The sequence below is a fragment of the Motacilla alba genome, chromosome 8 (genome assembly GCF_015832195.1).
Source record: "Motacilla alba alba isolate MOTALB_02 chromosome 8, Motacilla_alba_V1.0_pri, whole genome shotgun sequence".
NCBI lineage: Eukaryota > Metazoa > Chordata > Aves > Passeriformes > Motacillidae > Motacilla > Motacilla alba.
In genome coordinates this window covers 4,713,490-4,733,127 of record NC_052023.1, presented here as the reverse complement: position 1 = coordinate 4,733,127, position 19,638 = coordinate 4,713,490, and the positions used below count along the sequence as shown (strand labels likewise).

The window sequence follows — 19,638 nt, the reverse complement described above, 5'->3', positions numbered from 1 at the left end:
TCATGCCTTCAGTGTGAATACCATTTTGAAATTGTTTTTATGAAGAACCATTACAAGTGCTTATAATGTTTTTCATGTTTTGCTTTTTTTTTGTAAGGCCGTAGGCAACAAGAAGGGGGTAGGTGAACTCAAAGATTGTGATGTGAAACTCCTGTAAAGCAGAGGAGTGAACCACATTCAGATTATGGTCAAATTGCTTGTGTAGGTACTGATGCCAGGCATAGAAAACACAGGAATGAGAAGGGGATGAGGGAAGGGGAGGTAGATGTTTAAAATGTTGCTGGTTTTCAATTCTAGTTGTTCTAGTTATTTGGGCAAAACATCATCCAACGATCTAGGCTTAGGAACACATCATCTGCAAATCTGCTTGGAAGAGCTACGGTTCTCTTGGTAGCTTGGTGAGATGAAAATCCTTGGTTTCTTCAATTAAATTAACATTTTAAGTGTGCTTGAGCTGTTAGTGCTTCTTTAAAAAGCAGTCCTTTTCCCTTCCTCTCCTCCCTGCCTCCCTCTCCTGCCATCCCATCCACCCACTCATGCTGTTCTGGGCATGCTGTGCAGTACGAGTGCTTCTGCTGTCACTCAGTAAAACAGGTTGGAGAACTGATCTGACTGAAGAATTAAACATTTTCTTTTCAAATTAGTTTTTTTTTTTTTTTTTTTTTTCCTTTCCTGCCTGGATCAGCTCCCTGGTGGAGCTCACCCCACGCAGGCTTGTACTGGGAGCAGAGCAGGGACCTGGCACTGACCACGCCAGAGCTCCCCGTCCTCTTGGGGACAGCTCCTCCCAGGCAGCCCTGCCAGCCCTGCACAGGACGCTGCTCCTTACCCAGCAGGGCTTGGTGGTGACCATGCCAAGGCTTTTGGATAAAAGCTGCAGCTGTTTGTCCAAGGAGACAGGGAGAAGTGACACAGAGTCATGGAATCATAGAATTGTTTAGGCTGGAAAAACCATCTCAGATCATCAAGTCCAACTGCTCCCCCAGCACTGCCAAGGCCACCACCCCAAGTGCCACATCCACACAGCTTTTAAACCTCTCTAGGGATGATAATTCCACCACTGCCACGGGCAGCCTGTTCCAGTGTTTGATAACCCTTTATGTGAAGAAATTGCTCCTGATACGCAATCCAAACCTTCCCGGGACAACTTGAGGCTGCTTCCTCTTGTCCTGTCCCCTGTTCTCTGGGAGTAGACCCTGACCCCCACCTGGCTCCGACCTCATTTCAGGGAGTTGTAGAGACTGAGAAGGTCCCCTCTGAGCCTCCTTTTCTCCAGGCTGAGCCCCACCACTCCCTCAACCTCAGACTTGTGCTCCAGCCCTTTTCCCAGCTCTGCTGCCCTTCTCTGAGCCCCTCAATGTCTTTCTTGTCATGACAGGCCCCAAAATGCACACAGCATTCCAGGTGTGGCTTCATCAGCACCAAGCACAGGGGGATAATCTCTGCCCTGATTCTGCTGGCCACACTGCATGGTCATAACATACAGAGCATTTGAGCTGCACACAAAAGTAGGCTGAAGAGTTCTGTCTCCATAAGAGAAATATCAAGAGGCCTTCAGTGGCACTAAAGGAAGGCATTGAAAAGCATTAAAAAGCCCATTTTTTTCTTGCAAACTCTAACAGCCCTGGTACTGACTGCCACAGAGCTGCTGCTGAGCAGTACCAGGACGTTGAAAGGACAGGCATTTAACAGGAATAGTTATGAAAACTAGTAAAGAATTTTGGGAAGACTGCAAGCCTGCTTAAATCTGTAAAGAAACCAGCCAATGTTTACTCGGGGTTAGGAGTCAGCTGCCTTCGGTTTTCCTGCTCGTGGGTTTGGTGCAAAGCTGGTGCTGTTTGAAACGGGAGTGTCTCTGAGGGCTGGAGGGAAGTGGTGCTCAAACTGCTTGTGAGAAGCTCCCTCTGCTGAGAAATCCAAAGTATGTTCGGTCACCCTGAAGGAAAAGCCAGCAGGGGAACATGGTGTCCCTGTGTTTACCTGGTGGTGCTCAATTGACCAGCTTCCAGATGGGTTTTTTTTGAAAGGTAATTATCAATGGGATTTCTATTGCCCAGGACATATTTCTCAGGTTTCACAGCTATTTCATGTGAGGGAGTAGAGGTGTGTGGTGGCTTGAAGAGGAGGAGGGCACAGGGATTGGTACAGCAGCTGTAGCTGGGGTGGCCCTTGGGAAATTGGTCAAAAGGGGAAAATGCATTTTTAGTTACTTTAGAAACTTCCAGATAGCGCTCAGGGGAAGTGAAAGACCAGCTGAAGGCTTAGGCAAGGTTAGGTTGGTGAGGTTATTCTAGGTGTAGGTGGACCTAAAGTGGAAGAACTTGTTTAACATCCATGGTGGGCAAAGCTCTCCATGTGGATTGGTCCACCCTAAGCGTGCTGAATCCTTGTGGTGACTTTGCTCTTTTTTCCTTGCCTTCCTCTGTCCTCTCAAGGCTGCAGCCACCCTGTTCACACTGGGAAGGGCTTCACCAAGAGGAGGAATAGCTGGTGCTGCAGGAATCAAGGATACCTGGGCTGTGTCCCATGTGCTCTCATAGCAATTGTGTCACAAGGCTCCACTCTGGTGAGGAGTTATTGTAGGTGGCTGGTGGGACCCATCACCACCTTGGGGGGAAGCAGATGCAGCCTGTGAAGTGAAATTGGGAATCCTGACGATGGCAGAGTGTGTCCTATCCTTCAGTGGCTGTGCTCTGCATGGGAAGGCAAGGTCAGCTGCTGGTCAGCACGTTCACAGAGCCACCAAAAAAACCCCAGATCTGCAGAACGTGCGAGAGCTTTCGTGTATTCTCTGTGACGTGCATTAAATCCAGCTTTACAATTGCCTCTGAAGGGACACCCTGTCTGGGATTTATAAAAAGAATCACTTGTCAAAACAGGGAGCCAGACTGGGAAAGGAATTCAGCCCTCCCTTCACTGTCACCAGGGTAGTGTTCTCTGTGGCAGAAAGGCAATGGCTGGGGCACAGCAGCGGGTGTGGAGAGCTGGTTACTGAGGAACTTGGGGCTCCAGCACTCAAACTACAGGCTGAAGGAGGTCTCACTCCTCTGGGTGAGCAGTGGGGACAGTGAGCTCATGGCAACCATCAGTTGGTTTTACAGCCCTGAGAGTGAGGAGGAGAAGTGGGTGAAGAAACTGTGATGCTTCCATCTCCTCTTGGTGAGATCCTGGGGGCACCGACTGTGTTGGGCATCAGAAACCAGCTGCAGCCACTGAAAGGCAATAAATGCATTATTTCAGACTCATGGCAAAACGCACACAAGTGCCAGTGGCTTCCAGGATGCTCAGGGTGAACTTTGTCATGAAGGCAGTTGTGAACCACCGCTGGTGGGGACCGACTGCATGGTACCCACTCCCCCCACTTGCCTCTGGAATCTTCTTGCTTGGAGTGGTAATCACTGTGGGAACATGCAGGAATCGTTTGGTGATGGTGAAGGCTTGCCAATGTCACCTGAGGAAACACTGCAAGTTGTTTTTCTGTACAGGCCAAGTTTTTCTCCTGTTTTCAGCTCCCAGCAAACCTGCCTGTGTGTTTAGCCTCCCAGTACCAGATGTAGTTGCAGGCCCTTTTCCTCCAAATAAAGCTAAGGCTTGCAGTGCCTTGGCTGTGGCCATTCTCTCTGTCTGGTGCTGCCACTCTGTCACCTGTCTGCTTTCATTTATTTCAGCGTTTTAAAAATTTCATGGGCCCACTCCCAGATGATGTAAACTGATAAAACTCCAGGCCATACTCCAAAAACATCAGTGTAACTGCAGGATCTGGCCCCTTGGGTTTACTTACTGATGCCAAAGAAAAATAGAAAAGCTGCGAGCAAAGCAAAAAAAAAAAAAAAAAGGAAAAGGATGGCTGGAAAAAAAGAGTTTAAGATGTTGGTTATGTAAGAGTTGTATAGCTGTTAAAGTCACCTAGAATATCCTTTTAATAAACGAAGAAATCGCAGCCAGATAAGTTAATAATTAAGGGTGACAAAAATATACCATTGTTCCAATAATAAGGAACTGTATTGGTCTTACTGAGGATAAATGGAGGCGTATTTAACGTGGTTCAGTGCTGTGCTGATAGACTACAAATGTCCTTTTTTTTTCACTAGAAAACTCAGTACAAAATCAGGTCGAAAGCTGATTGCCAGTGTTTGTTCCCTCCATGTTGCTCAGCTCCTTTCAACAGCAGATGTGCCTTGGAAGCGACTCCCACGTGTGTGGAACTGAGCAGAAGGAAGCTGAAGGCTTTGAGAAGAGGTTCCTGCCCCTTTCTGTGGAGAAGAACAAGATGTGCTCCCATGTGTGGATCATCTCATGGAGATACAGAACGATTTTCAGGCTGGGGACTGGATAAATTGACTGGTCCTCAGCTCTGCAAATCAGTGGCTGGAAGAGGTGTCTGCACGGAAGGTGATGAGGGTGTGATTGCTCAGTTTCCTTCAATACAGGGAATTTCTGTAGAATCCAGCTTGGCAGACGTGGTTGGAGCCATACCTAGTAAAATGAGACAGCAATTTCAACACAACCAAACCCCAAATTTTTCGTACTTCCAGTAAGCATCAAAATATGATTTTTGTAGCATCCTGTCCATGGGGAAGAATGGCATTTAAATACCCACCCACAGAAACCCTGAGACTCAAAGATAAATCTGAGAATGGGTAAATGCACTGATCCTGCCCCCAGCTCATGGTAAACTCCAGGTGCACTTCCAAGCCCCTCATGTGCTGAGCTGCAGACTCAGCTGCTTTCTTCTCCTCCTGCCCTCTCCATCCTTGGCAAAGCCCATTTTAATTTTTTTTTTTTACAGAATGCTGAAGGAAAACATTGAGAAATCAGGCAGCAATAAACCACTGTCATCCCAGAGCAGTTAATTACCATTATCTATGGTATCAGCCCAGAGCCTGTAATAAGCTCTGAACTTTTATTGCACTGAGGTGTCTGCTTCCATCCCGGCTAATGAAGATTATAGGGCTGGGATGGATTTCCCTCATGCTGGAACTGGCACAGTGAATCAGGGCAGGAGAATTTCATCTCTCTGTGAGGCAACCAAGAGCTGACACTTGTCTGGCACAGGAGAAATGCCAGGGGAGGGAAACCACACCTTTTCAAGTAAGATAAGTAGCCAAAGAAAAGGACAGGATCCTTTTTGGGGAGCCAGATTAACTCTCTGGATCCTAGGGGACTTCCCAGGGAGGTTGAGCAGGGAAAGCTGTGTTCTCCATGTGGGATGGCAGGTCTGTGTCTCAGGGATGCTGCTCATGGGTGCTTTCTGTGAGGTCCTGTCGCAGTCTGAGGTGCTGATCTAAGTCAACTGCAGATGGAAAATTGAGACCTCTCTTTTCAATCTGAAGGTAGCTAACTTAGGCAATGTCTTCCAGCTGTTTCTTCACATGCATCTTTGCAAATGCCTGTTACTCACATTCACATCCCCCTCTTTCTTCCAAGTCAGTACTGAGTCAGTTTTTCTCTTAGAGACTGAGGGAAGTGATGGGAACAACCTGCTTGTAAACCTCCAAAGGAGAAATCTCCTGCTAGAGCTGTTCCTTTCAGGCAGAAATCAGGAGAGCATCAGGAGCGGGGTCTCCTCAGAGCCTCACACCACAGAGCTAACCAGAGTACGAGGCAAATTCCCCATTGAGGGAGCTGTGGCACTGGAGATGAGTGTTGGTATCCTCTGACTCTTTTAGTGCCATTACAGAGAAGCTGCAGCCTGTTATTTCCCAAACTCACCTCCTGTCATTTCTTGCAGAGTTTCAAAATTGTCTTCCTAGACAAGTTGAAATCCTTCTAGTTACCTAGAAACCCGTGTAAGGAGATGTAAATGTTCTGGGTTAAAGCAAGGCAAGGTGTGCGGGCAGAAACCACGGAGCTCTTACTGGGTCAACAGCTGATGTTGCAGATGAGCTGTGAAGAAAGCAGACAGGCTTTTGGGCACAGCAGGGCACCAAAGGCATCCCAGGTGAGTATTTCACTGAATTAGAAGGGAATTCCTTACAGGTGTCTTGTACATACTCTTGATGTCGTTGTGCATGCAAGTGTGCGTATGCTACACCAAGTGTCCTGGGAATGCTGCTCTCCTGGATTCTGAATTTACATTTGGAAGGAAGTTAGGCCTGTAGGTAAGTTACTCTTATGGTATACTAAATCCTATATGAATCCTTTGCTGTATTTTTTGGCTTAACTGACAACATAAGTTAAATCTGTTGGATTTAAGTGCTGTTAAGTTTAAATGCTGTTTATTGAAGAGCTGTTGTGCCTTTTGGATGTATACCTTTTTATCCTTACCTTCTCCTGTCATTTTGTCTCCCAGCCCAGCCTTCACATAGATAATGTTGCATTTTTATCAGTTTGGATTGATTGCCATTGGATTTTTTGTTTGCTTTTTTTCTCTCTGTGCTTTAACCATTAGTAAGTAATAGAGTGAACCTTGCCAACAAACTTGGTTGTGCTGTCGCTTTTATATTAAATCTGTTTCTGCTGATACCTTAGCTGCTGATTCTTTAAGAAACCTTGAAACCCTCCTCCTCTCAGCCATTCCTGTGTCTCTCCCCAGGCTGTCATGCTTCCAACAAAATGTTTGCAAGGTTTGCTGGCAGCATTGTAGCCCTCAGCCACCTCCCAGCACAGCACACTGATGTGAACAAGTGCTTGTGGGCAGCCCGATGCCAAGGCAGGCAGTGGGATAATGCAGGGGCATTGGAAAGGGAAAACAGCTGTGGAACAGCTGGGACAGATGTGTGTTGGACACCACATGTGGTGGCAAACAGAAGAGCTAGATGGCTGCTCCACCCTTTTCCTCTAAAAATTGTAATTAATGCTGCTTTGAGCTTCTCTTTTGCATTTTTTGGGCTGAAAAATAAACAAAGCCCAAGCCATTCCCTGCTCCCTGGAGGGCTCTGTAATAGCTGCATGCAGCAGAGACACGGAGAAGCGCCGGGTCTTGGGCATGTCAGCGTAGATGTGGTTCATTCACACCTCATGTTGAGTTCAATACGAAGCAAATTTACCCAGTTTTGTGTTTAATCAAGGTTCTTGCTGCTTCTTTGAACACCAGCATTTGGAATCAAGGATACACAGGAGCTTGAAGCTCAGATATCCGATGCGTGGAGTGAAGCGAGCTGCTGCTGTGCTTCAGCGGCCAGGGCGTATCTCCTGTAGCTCTCTCTGCTCGGGTGTGATAGATGTGACTGACATCAAGCTTGACTGAGGAGCCCACAGGGCTGGGAATCAATGTTTCCTCACTGCAGCTCACACTCCAGCAGAGCTGCAGCAGCTGTGGCATGTAAAACACGCTGCATGGTGGGTTACCCGCGTGTAACGCAACCGCGGTGCCTCTTCCTGGACAAAGAAAGAAGCTCAGACACTGGGCTTCCCCGAGGCAAAAATCTCCAGGAGCTCAGGAAAAGTTTTGTCTGAGTAAAGGCTGAGCTGAGGCATCAGGATTTAACCCTTTTCTTCCCCCACTCCTTGTTGGGCAAATTTCAAATCCTTTGAAGATTTTGTTGGAAAGCCCCTAGGCAGCTCCTGCTGTCCTCATCTGCAACTTAGAAATTTCCCTTGCAGGAAAGCCAAAGCTTTATCACACCCATTTCTCTACACAACAGCCCCAAGAGGAGTTGGCACCTCAGCCAGGTGCTCCTGTACTGACACAAGTCCCGGACAAGGAGCTGAAGGAATTTGAGAACGTTGCTTGTCCATAAAGCCCTCTGTGGACAGTTCTGTTCGTACTTTCCCAGTCCCTTTCCAAAACTTTCCACCTCAGTTGTGCTCCTTGGTGTGGTGCAGATTTACAGGCTGCTGGTTGGGACGTCATTACAGTTGAATAAGCAAATATTTAAGCTTTAAAACACTCAGAGGTTTTGGGTCCAGTGGTTTGCTAGATGATGGACATAGCTAGTGGAGGAACCACAACAGAACCTGATATCAAACAACTTCATACACATCTTGTTCTCCTATTATAACTCAAGCTCAGCAAAGCCATTGGAACTAAATATTAAGATATATTACAAAGTACATATTATGGTACAAAAAGGACTTTGGCATTCAATAAAGTCCTGGGTCATAAACACAGCTGGTCTGCAGAAGGGGTACTTCTAGGTGAACTAGCCAAAAAAACCACAAACCACTTTGAGGTCAGGGGGCTGATCCCCTTCCACATCCAAATGCTTGGCATTTCCTGATGGACACTGCAAAGGAGGGCTCCCAAACCCTCCAGCTGCCCATGCAGCAGGACCTCCACAGAGAGATCCATGTCCAGCTGCAGGTTCAGCCCCAAAGGACACCAGCGAATGTTGCCTCATCTGAAGACGTAGGACAAATATTTCCAAAGCCTGGGATTGCTGACTGGATTAAGTAGGAGTGCCTGAGCCAGTATATCAACTAGCACGACTAATTAGGCATTTTAAGAAGATGCAAATTAAGGCAAAGATAAACAGCAGGAGGTTTCTCCTTTGCTTTCCACGTGCTGGATGCAGGAACTCTCTCCCATCTGCACATCCTCATGGCTATGTGCTGCAGCCCCTTAGCAGCCTGGCAGGTTGCACCCAGTGCGCAGGGAAACAAGAGGTGTGCCAGCCCCTGGGAATGGCTTCTCCATGGATGTGGAAAACATGGACACCTTGTGCCTGCAGAGATGTGACCCCTGAAGCCACGTCAGTGGATCTTTTGTGACCCTGTCACAGGGGGTGTGACCAGAGGTGCTTGCTGGGGACAGCTGGGCAGGGGATGAGTGTCCTGTGTGCCAAATCACTGAAGGCATCACTGTGGCCTGGCCCAGGTGCCACAAACAAAGATTCTGTCAGGGAGCCTGTGCTCTGGACTTGGTGTGTCCAAACTCATTCTTGACTTGGTGCTCTTGGTATCACCCATCCTGTCATGACAGGGCAGAGAGTGCATGCATCTGCACACACACCCCTAATGAAAAAAATGGCTTATTTATCTTGATTATACAGTGAAATGCACTATTTTACATGTGATTTGCTGCAGCAGCAAAATTAGGTGAACAATGAATCAAAAAGCAGCATTTTTTTTGTGCCAGCAGCGTTGCTCAGGCTCAGCATCCTTACCTGGGGGAGGCAATTACTGGAACAATCTCCTTCCCCGTTCCTCCTTTGTTCTTGTTCTTGCAGGGGCTGTAACTGTCTTTTATATCTCCTTGTTTTCTCCACTGCAGTTTCACTGTACATGGGATGTTTCACACGTTTTGTGCAGATATTCTGTCTTTATTCTGGAGAAGCATTTTCCCTCTGCCGCTGTGTTGCAGCACCTTGTCCACCTGCAGGAAAGTTCTCAGAGAGGGAAACACATTTTGGCCAAGGTGCTGCTAAGCAGACAGAGGTGCTGGTAGCACTCAGCACTTCCAGCCTCTACCTTGTGGTGGAATATTTTTCATGGGTTCGTGGCTGCCTGCAGACCAGATCTCTGGGCAAGGCCTAAGGTTGTGGATGGTTATGGGGCTGAAAAAGCAGTGTGTTGGCACAAAGCCATCTCCCTCTGCAGCCCTGTGCTGGGAACAGCACGGAGCCGTGCACTGACACCACCTTGAAGTGCTTCAGATGCTGTTTGACAATGAAATTTCAGTTAAATACAGTATCTGAGCAAGAAGAAGTTGTTTTATTATCCTTCAGCAGGGTGGCTGCTGATTCATAGTGCCCCCACATCACTGGGTGCTGGCCTTGGGGACTTCTGCCCCATGCCCCTCCTGGATGGAGACCCAACCTGCAGCATGGCCACTCCTGTGTGAGCCAGCCCTCCGTGTGCCCCAGTGTGGCATTTGTAAAACTCCACAGTGGCTGCAGGTAAATGGAGCTGTACACCCACATGTTCTCAGCTGAGCTGAACGATTTATGTATGAAGCAGATGTGAATTCCACAGCAGGGCTTTGCATCAGTCCCTGCAGCACGTGCAGGTAGAACCTCGAGCTGGTTTTGAGCTGGTGAGATGAGGAGCTCCAAGCAGAGCAGGAGCAGGAGCAGCAGCCCAGGGTATCCATAGAAATGGCTCTGCCTGTCAGTGATGCTCAGCTGCAGCCCAAGGGCAGCGTGGTGCATCTGTGGATGTGCGAGATGCACAGCCACAGCACAGCACGGTACAGCAGCTCCTGATCAAATCTCCCTCCAGCTCCGTGAGGAGGAATTGTGCCTGAATCCAGATGCTGTCATACCGACCATCCTGAAATTGAGATCACAGCACCCTCAGCTTGTTTAATCTCCAGGTGTCCTGAGTGCTGCAGGGTAATGGTTTTAAACTAAAAAAGGGTTGACTTAGATTAGCTATAAAGAAATTTTTGTTTTACAGTGACGTTGATGAAACACTGGCACGGAGAGGTGGTGAATGCCCATTCCTGAGAACATTCAAGGCCAGGTGAGATGGGGCTCTGAGAGGCCTGATCTAGTTGAATATTTCCCTGGTGGTTGCAGGGAGGTTGGATTACATGGCCTTTAAAAGGTCCTTCCAAACCCAAACCATTCTAATTCCATGAACGAGGGAGAGGGACAATATTAGCTTTTGACACAGAGGTGAGGAGAACTAAAGTGCTCACAAAGCAAAGCTGGAGCACAGACCTTGCCGTGCTGCAGCGTGGGTGTCCCACACACAGGACAGCAGCGGTGTCCCCAGCGCAGGGCTGTCCCAGATGCAGGGAATCCTCCTGAACTGCATCCTGAACCCTGCCGGGCTCGGCATCCTGAACCCTCCTGAACTGCATCCCGAACACTGCCGGGCTCTGCATCCCGAACCCTCCCGAATTGCATCCCGAACCCTCCCAAATTGCATCCCGAACCCTGCCAGGCTCTGCATCCCGAACCCTCCCAAATTGCATCCCGAACCCTCCTGAACTGCATCCTGAACCCTCCCAAATTGCATCCTGAACCCTCCCGAACTGCATCCTGAACCCTGCCGGGCTCTGCATCCCGAATCCTGCCGGGCTCTGCATCCCGAACCCTGCCGGGCTCTGCATCCCGAACCCTCCCGAATTGCATCCCGAACCCTCCTGAATTGCATCCCGAACCCTGCCGGGCTCTGCATCCCGAACCCTCCCGAATTGCATCCCGAACCTTGCCGTGCTCTGCATCCCGAACCCTCCCGAACTGCATCCTGAACCCTGCCGGGCTCTGCATCCCGAACCCTCCCGGGCTCTGCATCCCGAGCTCCCGGGCTCTGCATCCCGAACCCTGGCGGGCTCTGCATCCCGAGCTCCCGGGCTCTGCATCCCGAACCCTGGCGGGCTCTGCATCCCGAACCCTGGCGGGCTCTGCATCCCGAGCTCCCGGGAGCGCCGCGCCCCGACGGGACGGGACGGAACGGGAGCGGGCTGCGGGGAGCCGGGAGCCGCCGGGCCGGGCTGTGCCGTGCCGTGCCGGGAGGGAGCCCCGGTCCCTGCCCGCCCAGAGCCGCCGCCGCCCCCCGCCCGCCCCCGGCCCCGCCCGCCCCGCGGGCCGGGCTCGGCGGAGCCGCCGCTCGGCCGGAGCGGGGCTGCCGGCGGCGGTGAGTACGCGGCGGGGCCGGGGCAGCGGGGGGACACGGGGGGACACGGCGGGGACACGGGCACCCCCCGGCCGGGCGCTGTGCCGGGCGGGACGGGGCTGTGCCGAGGGACAGGGCCCGCGGGTGGCACCGGCGGAGAGGGGACGCGGGGCTCGGGCACGGCCCCGAGCCCGGCTGAGGGGACACACGGGCTCTCCTCTGTCCGCACCTGCCTCGGGAGGATGAGCGCACCGGAGTTCTTGGAAGCTCTTCCAAGGCATCCCTGTTACTTTGCTTTGAATGGGGACCAAGCCGTCACTGGCAATTGTCACAACAAAATAGCAAATTTGGACGAAGGCAGGAAGGGATCTCCCTAAAGACACGCTCACGCTTTGTTTGGTGCATCCCTGCCCGGCGCTGCTCTGTGATTAAAGGTCTCCAGCCCCGCACGGAAGGACGGTCTGCAAGTGCCGTGGAGGGACGGGTGTGGAGGTGGATTTCTGCTTGATGGCGGTGGGAGAGGTTCAAAACTCTTTTATTTTCTCGTGTTGCTTGAAAAGTGCGTTTTTCTGAGTAATGCTTGGTAGACCCTATGAATCACCATCTGCATAACTTTATATGGGGGCTGCTATTCTCAGCGGCTCACTGGAACTATGTAAACTATCAACATTATCTGTTTGTACATGAAACGTGCAAATCTATGCCCCGGAAAACTATTTCAGAGCAGGTCAGAGGAGGAGACCGGGCAGAACAAAATGTCAGGGGGGCTCGGAGAGTGGAGAGGGGTGTTTGAGAGCCGGCAATTGCTGTGGCTCCGTGAAAACTTGCGCTGGAAATGCTCCTGGGGAGGGAGAGCTGCTGTGCAGATGCTGAGTGCCCCGGGAGTGGAGCCGGGGGAGGCTGCGGGAGCCTCGGGTCCTGCCCCAGCCTCGCTCCCTGCTCCTTCAGACTCTCCTCCCAGCGCTGGGTGTGCTGAGAAAACACCGCGGGTCTTTCAGAGAGGCTCAGGGGAGCTGCGGCAGCCCGAGAGGGGGCTCGGCAAGGGGACGGTGCGGCGGCAATGTCACCCAGCGGTGGCGATGTCAGCAGCGCGGCGGAGCTGCCCCCGCACAGGCGCTGCGGAGCACGTGTGGGGAGGCTGGGGGAGCTCCCTGCGCTGCGCTGGGCTGCTCAGGAGAGAGGAGAGTTTATTCTCTCGAGCTGTCAATCCATCACCCCCCAGAGGCTCCTCCATCGGAGGCTTCTCCCCCTTCCCTCCGCCTCCCCCTCGTTGCCAGCTCTCCCAGATGTGCTCGGTGCTGGAGGCTGCGAAATTCCCCGTGCCCAGGCAGGGGAACCACAGCATCTCCTAAAGCTCACCGGGGAATTCAGAGCATCTCCCAAACCTCACCACTCTGACCCCAGACTGAGGAGAGTGTTTGTTGCAGGAGGTGAGCATTCCAACTCTTGGTGCAGGTTCAGTCCAGTGTCTCAGTTTGGAGTGACCTGACATTTCCACACAGCTGGATTGAGAGCTTTGCTGCAGGGTGTTTTTTTTGGGTGATATTTTTTTTTTTCCTCTAAGCAATATGCTGAAATTTCTCCCTGAAAACACATTGCTGTCCAAAGGAGCTGCATTCACAGGTCAGTGGGGTCCTTGTGCTCTCCTGAGCATCTCCTGCTGCAAGGCAACCCAGGCCCAGCTCCTCTGCTGTGTCCTGCTCCTGTTCAGTGGTGGTTTGGGGATACTGATCCCTGACAGCATCTCCAACAGCCTCTCCTCCATCTCAGCTCAGCCAAGCCCCTGCCATTCAGGAAGGAGCACCCAAACGTGCCCCCCATTACAGAGGGAAGCTCTGCCTTTTCTCAGCCCAGGAACATGACTGCCTTCCCAGCTGGTGACCACTGGCCACAGCCAGCCCGGGTGGCACTTTGGGCTTGTGACCCTGGGACAAAAGCTGGAGTGAGCTGTTGGGGGCTCCCACTCCTGCAGCTTTCCTAAATCTCACTTCTCATCAGATTCCTTCATTAAATGTTGATTAGGTCAGATAGTGCTTCTTTCACTACCAGGTAATTTGGCTTTCCATTTAGTGGGCCCATCTGATAAATAACACCTTGAAATAACATAATTCCACCTGACCTTGATGACACCAAGTCCAAGCTGGACTTCTGCTCCCTGCCTGGCTCTGGCTCTGCACTTTCAGACCTCGGGGTACAATTTAGGACCCCTCTGTAGGAGATGAGCCCTGCCTGGAGGAATGGGGACCAAAGCCACCACATTATGGTCCTGCTACTGACACACAGGTACGATGATGAAGGCAAAGGTGACAGCTGAGTGTGGGTCATCCACCTGTCCACCAACCTCTGCTTGAGCTCCTCCTGTGTCCTGGCCATCCCTCATGTGCAGGCACTGCCACCATGACAAACCTTCACAGTGCAGTCAGCCAGGACTGAATCTCTTGGCGGGTGTTGGTGCTTAATTCCCACATGGTCTTAATTCCCACAAAGTTTTTTGTCCATTGAGAAGTGGGAGCTGAACCTGCATCTTCTTGCTGGGCAGTGAGCAGGGCCAGAGGGGACGTGGGGAGACCTCTTTGCCTCCCTGGTTAGTAGGGAGCTGGGGAGTTGAGGGAACAGATGCTTGCTGTTTGCTGGGGAAAGCAATGGGGACTGAGATCAGAAACCAGTTCCCCCTCCCCAAGTTTTCCAGCACCAGGGAAACTCTCTGCATGTGGCATTTAGCTGAAGAGGGCTGCCCAGCAGGAGCACGTGGCACTACCTCACCTGTTTGGTTGTCAAACCAACCCCAAACCACCCTGATAGGGAGGGTGAAGCTGGTGATAACACCTCCAGGATCGATCTTGACAGGAACCGGAGCTGACCCAGGCAAGCAAAGTTTTGTGAGCCAAACTTCACGTGGATGAAGACTGAGCGGATTTTTCCAATGTCATCAGTTCTAGAGGAGAAAACAGGCACATCAATAATTTGGAAGTGATGACATCTTAAATTTATGTCCCTCTCTCCAACCTCTTCCATAAGCCAAGCTTTGAAAGCCCAGGAAACCCAGCTGGCATTCCCCCAAGTCTGGAATAAAACCCAAAGAGAAGAGCTCTGACAGCGCGGGGAGCTGGGGTGTCCATCCTGCCTTTGAGCTGTTCCTTGAAAACTGGGATGTTTCCACAAGGCTGTTGGGAAGTTTATGGGTCCAACCTGGTGCTGACTTTGCTCTTCCCAAGGGCTTCCCATCCGAGATGGTGGAAATGCCCCTTCTGATGGATAATAATAATAATGGATAATAATAATAATGGCTAAAGGAGCTGCAAGCCCCGGACACCTCCTCTCACAGTCATTTTCTCCTCTGGCAGGTCTTCCATGAGCTTCTGCCTCTCAAACCTGGCACCTTTCTTGTCTTACAGGCTCTCTGATGCCTTGCCTGTCCTCCCCTCCGAAACCCTCCTGCTGAAGGATGGCGGCCGCCTCCTTCCGCTACGGCCTGACCATCACGGGGGCCGTGCTGCTGGTGACGGGGACGCTGTGCTTCGCCTGGTGGAGCGACGGCGAGGTGGGCTCCGGCAGCGGGGCTCGCCTCCTGCCTCCCCGGGAAGCCGAGGCCGTGCCCAGCTCCTCCGCCTCCTCCTCCTCCTCCAGCGCCCTGCTCCGCTCCGTCAGCTTCTTCTGCTGCGGCATCGGCGGCATCCTGCTCATCTTCGGCCTCCTGTGGTCCGTCAAGGCCAACGCCAGGGTGGTGTCGCGGCGCTACCAGTACCATTTCCCCAGGGACCTGCAGTACTTCACGGTGGAGCCCGCGGAGAAGTGGAACTGCAGGTGGGAGCCTCGTCCCTGCCAGCTCCTGGCCGGGCAGAGGTGGAGGATGGGGCTGAGCCTAAGCCTGCTGCCAGCCTCGCTGGCTGGTGAGCTCACGGAGGCAGCAGCACTGCTCTGTGCTCTCCTCCTGCCCCTGAGCAGATGCCCCTGCTCGTTAATGTCAAGCTGAGCCCTGCGGTGCCCTCCCTGCCCACCCCCTCTGTGCCCACTCCAGCTCTCCTTCCCTCCATCCAGCTCTCCCTGCCCTCCATCCAGCTCTCCTTCCCTCCATCCAGCTCTCCCTGCCCTCCATCCAGCTCTCCTTGCCCTCCATCCAGCTCTCCCTGCCCTCCATCCAGCTCTCCTTGCCCTCCATCCAGCTCTCCCTGCCCTCCATCCAGCTCTCCCTGCCTTCCATCCAGCTCTCCCTGCCCTCCATCCAGCTCTCCCTGCCTTCCATCCAGCTCTCCCTGCCCTGCATCCAGCTCTCCTTGCCTTCCATCCAGCTCTCCCTGCCCTGCATCCAGCTCTCCCTGCCCTGCATCCAGCTCTCCTTGCCTTCCATCCAGCTCTCCCTGCCCTGCATCCAGCTCTCCTTGCCTTCCATCCAGCTCTCCTTGCCCTGCATCCAGCTCTCCTTGCCTTCCATCCAGCTCTCCTCGCCTTCCATCCAGCTCTCCCTGCCCTGCAGGGCCATCAGGGCCGAGGGACACATCTCCTTAGCAGGGCCACCAAGCAGAAGAATCCATTGGTTTTCTGGCAGAAGGTTTGGAGGTGGGGGCGGGGAGGGGTCACTCAGAGCTCCGGTCCTGGTCTGGCAGCTCTGCGATGCTCTGTCAGCATGAGGGTGTTTATGATGTCTTTAATGGAGGCAAAGTCTTTCTTACAAGGAGTTAAATGGAAAAAAAAAATAAGGAAAATAATCCTTGGGATGGCATCAAGATAGAAATGTAGGCAGAAGGTCCTTTATGAAGCCCATTTCAGAGTGTAGAAAGACTCCTTGCCCTGTCCTGAACACCACTGCTGCTTTTCGGGTTCCCTGGATCTTCCAGTGTGAGTCTGAGATTTGCTTCCTCTTCTTAATCTAAAAGTTTTTTGATCAAAAGTTTTCTTGGGGCTTTTTGTGGGTTTTTTGTTGTTGTTGTTTTGTTTGTTTGATTGGTTGGTTTGGTTTGGTTTTATTGTTTATTTTTTTTCCTGGAGACTGCTGTGGAAGCAGGGCCAGCCAGCCCTTCCCAGTGCTGCCTTACGGGGTCACAGCAGAGATCCTGGCTCCAGCATAAATGGGGCTCTGGGGAAAAGCAGCACTGAGAGAAACTCTTCAGAACATGAAACCATAAAAACACAGTTGGAGTGGGAGGCACGTTCCTGGTTCTCCAGGGATCTCAGTGCCCATCTGGATATCTGTGAGCTTGTGAGCAGGTCTGTGTATCTGGGGGGACTTCCTTGTCCCAGGGAGGGACGTTGCTGTGCCCCTGTGGGGAATGTCCCTTTCCCTGAGCTCCCAGCTCCCTTGCTGGATGGGATGCATCCTCCAGCCCCAGCAAAGCATCCAGTGCTGGGATAAATCCCCCTCTCCACATTTCCAAGGCAGCATTCCTGTGCAAGCTGAGGCTGTTTGGCAAAATCCCTGGCAGAGAAACCCAGGATGGTCTGTCTGGGACAGGCATCTGCCAAGATCAGGATGGAGGCATCCCTGTGGAGCACTTGGCTTTTCCTTAGGGCCAGCTGTGCCCTCCCATGCCCTGCTGCCTCCCCAGCACACTGGGCTGGCTTCCATCTGCAGTGATGGGTTGCTTTCACAGCATCCCCAGCTTTGGGGCTGCACCTGGTGCAAGCAGGGCCACGTGCAGGGCAAAGGTTGTCAGAGGTTTTCCCTGGACACAAGCTGTGTTCGCTCAGGAAAACTCTGCTGGAAGTGGCACCAGGCTTGGCCAGGGCAGGCAGGGCTCTGGCTGGCATGGGAGCAGGGTGTGACAACCACGGTGACCTGGGGAGCCTGGTGCTGGTCCGGGTCCTTGTGCCAAACTGCCCCCTCAGCTGTCAGCAGCCTCTGTTCCCCAGGGGGGGAATTAGGGGCTAGGCATGATGAGGATGCTCTTCTGCCTATGGGACCCTCTTGAAAACCTCATGGATGCCAGGAAGCAGCTGGCACGGTCACCCCATGACACAGGACACTTCAGCAAAACCTGCCCATGTGCTGTCCCCAGTACAAGTGTTAGTCATGCTCTGGGATGCTCCAGCCAATGGGGTTGATGGGATGTTGGGATGCTCCAGGTAATGGGGCACTGGGATGCTCCAGCTGGGTGCTGGGATGCTCCAGTTGGATGCTGGGATGCTCCAGTTTCAGGGATGGGATGTTTCAGTTGCTGGGATTTTTCAGGGGTGCTGGGATGCTCCAGCTGGATGCTGGGATGTTCCAAGAGTGCTGAGATGCTCCAGTTGGGTGCTGGGATGTTCCAAGGGTGCTGGGATGCTCCAGTTTCAGGGATGGGATGTTTCAGTTGCTGGGATTTTTCAGGGGTGCTGGGATGCTCCAGCTGGATGCTGGGATGTTCCAAGGGTGCTGGGATACTCCAGTTGGGTGCTGGGATGCTCCAGTTGAGTGCTGGGATTCTCCAGCTGGATGCTGGGATGTTCCAAGGGTGCTGGGATGCTCCAGTTGGGTGCTGGGATGCTCCAGTTTGGTGCTGGGATGCTCCAGTTGGATGCTGGGATGTTGATGGTGTGAGCTGCTGTGTTTTTTTCCTCTCCCCTCGCAGCTCCTGGGACTCCAGTGCCATCCCCACCTATGAAGAAGCCCTGACCTGCAGACCAGCCCACGGTGCCCCGGCCTATGTGCAGCCGCCGGGGAGGAAGGAGGAGCTCACGCCGCCCCTGTACCGCTACCTGGAGGAGGACGAGAGCTGGCAGGGCGGCCGCCGGCGCAGCTCCTCCGACAGCGCCTTGTTCCGCCCCAGCCCGTCCTGGCTGGACACGGCGCAGCCCCAGGAGCCGCAGGCAACGCCTCCCCCCAGCTATGAGAACATCAGCGTGCGGGGGCTCTGAGCCGGGCAGCCCCGGCCGGGACTCTGCGGGTGATGCCCGGTCCCTCGGCTTCAAACCGAGCCTCTCCGCGGTGGGCTGAGAGGAGCGGGAAGGGTCAGCCTGGCTTTCCCGGCTGGCCGGCGCTGTGGGGATCGTGGGGCCGGCGGGGGGATGTGTTCGGAGCATCGGGGGCAGCTGGCATGTTTGAAAGCTTTCATATTTTTAATAAAACCGCTGCTGGTTTCAGAGGCTTTGCATTCCCTGCTCACCCTGGGGAGCTCCTGTCAGGCTGGGAGCTGCCCACTCAATAATAAGTCTGCAGCACAGACAGAGTAATCCGGGCAGAGAAAGCCCAGCTCTGTCTGCACCATTCACTTCTCCGTGAATGCCTCTTCCAGCCCTGTCTCCATCCCTTCCACCTTGTTTCCCTAAATACTGACTGCCCATGCTTCGCTTCCTTTGGTGTCAGCGATGCTCAGTGGGTCGTGCCTGTGGACAGAGCATCCAAGTGCACTTGGCATTTCAGGCAGCCTCCTGGAAAAGCCATCCTGAGTGGCACAGCCTCCTCCCTCCCTGCCCTCCACACGTGGGTGTGCAGCCTTGCCCAGAGGAAAGGCCAGCTGTGGCAGGGGCTGCTGCCAGGTCCTGCATCCCTCCAAAATTCAGCGCTGCCCCGGGCCCCCTGCGGCCCTGCAGAGTGCCCGAGGAGCCACAGCCACGCCTAACATACTGTTTATAACAGAATTATTTGTCATAAACCAGGTGTATAAAGGGAATAAAACACGGGAATGAATCAAGGGAATAAAACAAACACTGTCTGGCTGTTGGATGTGTGGTGGGAAGGAGACACCTTTTAACACTCACCTCCAACTTTAGTGTACACAGGGCACAGGGACACTTTGTCTTTACTCTCCCTGTGCGGACCAACCTCACTCCATCCTTTTCTGGCTTTAGTTCCACCTTCACAGCCCAGTGAGGCAGCCTTAGCACTCATCCAGAGCAAGGCAGGGTCTGTTCCAAATCCCCCAGCCTCCACAAAGACCCCGGAGCACTCCCCCTTTCCCTGTTGCAGCCCCGCAGCCCTTGAGAACGCGCTGGGCCCTGGCATCCCCCTTATCTGGGGCTGTGCCAGCTCTGATTTATGACCCGGTCCAGCTCCAGTGCCCAGGGCTGGGAAAATCCCCACAGCACCAGCTGCTCTCCGGGTCCCCATCCCTGCAGGCGTGCTCCCTGTCCCCCTGTCCCTTCCCAAGGTGTGGGGTCTGGCTGAGCGTGCCTGCAGGGAAGGTTACCCGGACACGTGCCGGGTGGCTCCACTGGAGTGTGAACGGCGGGGCAGTGTTTGCATTCATTACAAACCCATTAAAAACTGGCTGGCTCAGC

At 53.0% G+C, this 19,638-nt stretch overlaps 1 protein-coding gene across 3 annotated transcripts; it reads left to right on the top strand.

Annotated features, from left to right (window-relative positions):
* Positions 1 to 5,557: 5,557 nt before the first annotated feature.
* On the top strand, positions 5,558 to 18,495 carry TMEM61 (transmembrane protein 61). Of its 3 annotated transcripts, XM_038144398.1 has the most exons (4): positions 5,558 to 5,941; positions 10,279 to 10,344; positions 14,841 to 15,249; positions 17,991 to 18,495. In XM_038144398.1, the coding sequence occupies exons 3-4, from the start codon at positions 14,891 to 14,893 to the stop codon at positions 18,274 to 18,276; spliced, it is 645 nt and encodes a 214-aa protein (XP_038000326.1). In that variant the 5' UTR covers positions 5,558 to 5,941; positions 10,279 to 10,344; positions 14,841 to 14,890; the 3' UTR covers positions 18,277 to 18,495. The 3 variants fall into 3 exon arrangements, with proteins under 3 accessions (XP_038000326.1, XP_038000324.1, XP_038000323.1); XM_038144396.1 differs by lacking the exon at positions 10,279 to 10,344; XM_038144395.1 differs by lacking the exons at positions 5,558 to 5,941; positions 10,279 to 10,344 and adding an exon at positions 11,406 to 11,466.
* The last annotated feature ends 1,143 nt before the right edge of the window (positions 18,496 to 19,638 follow it).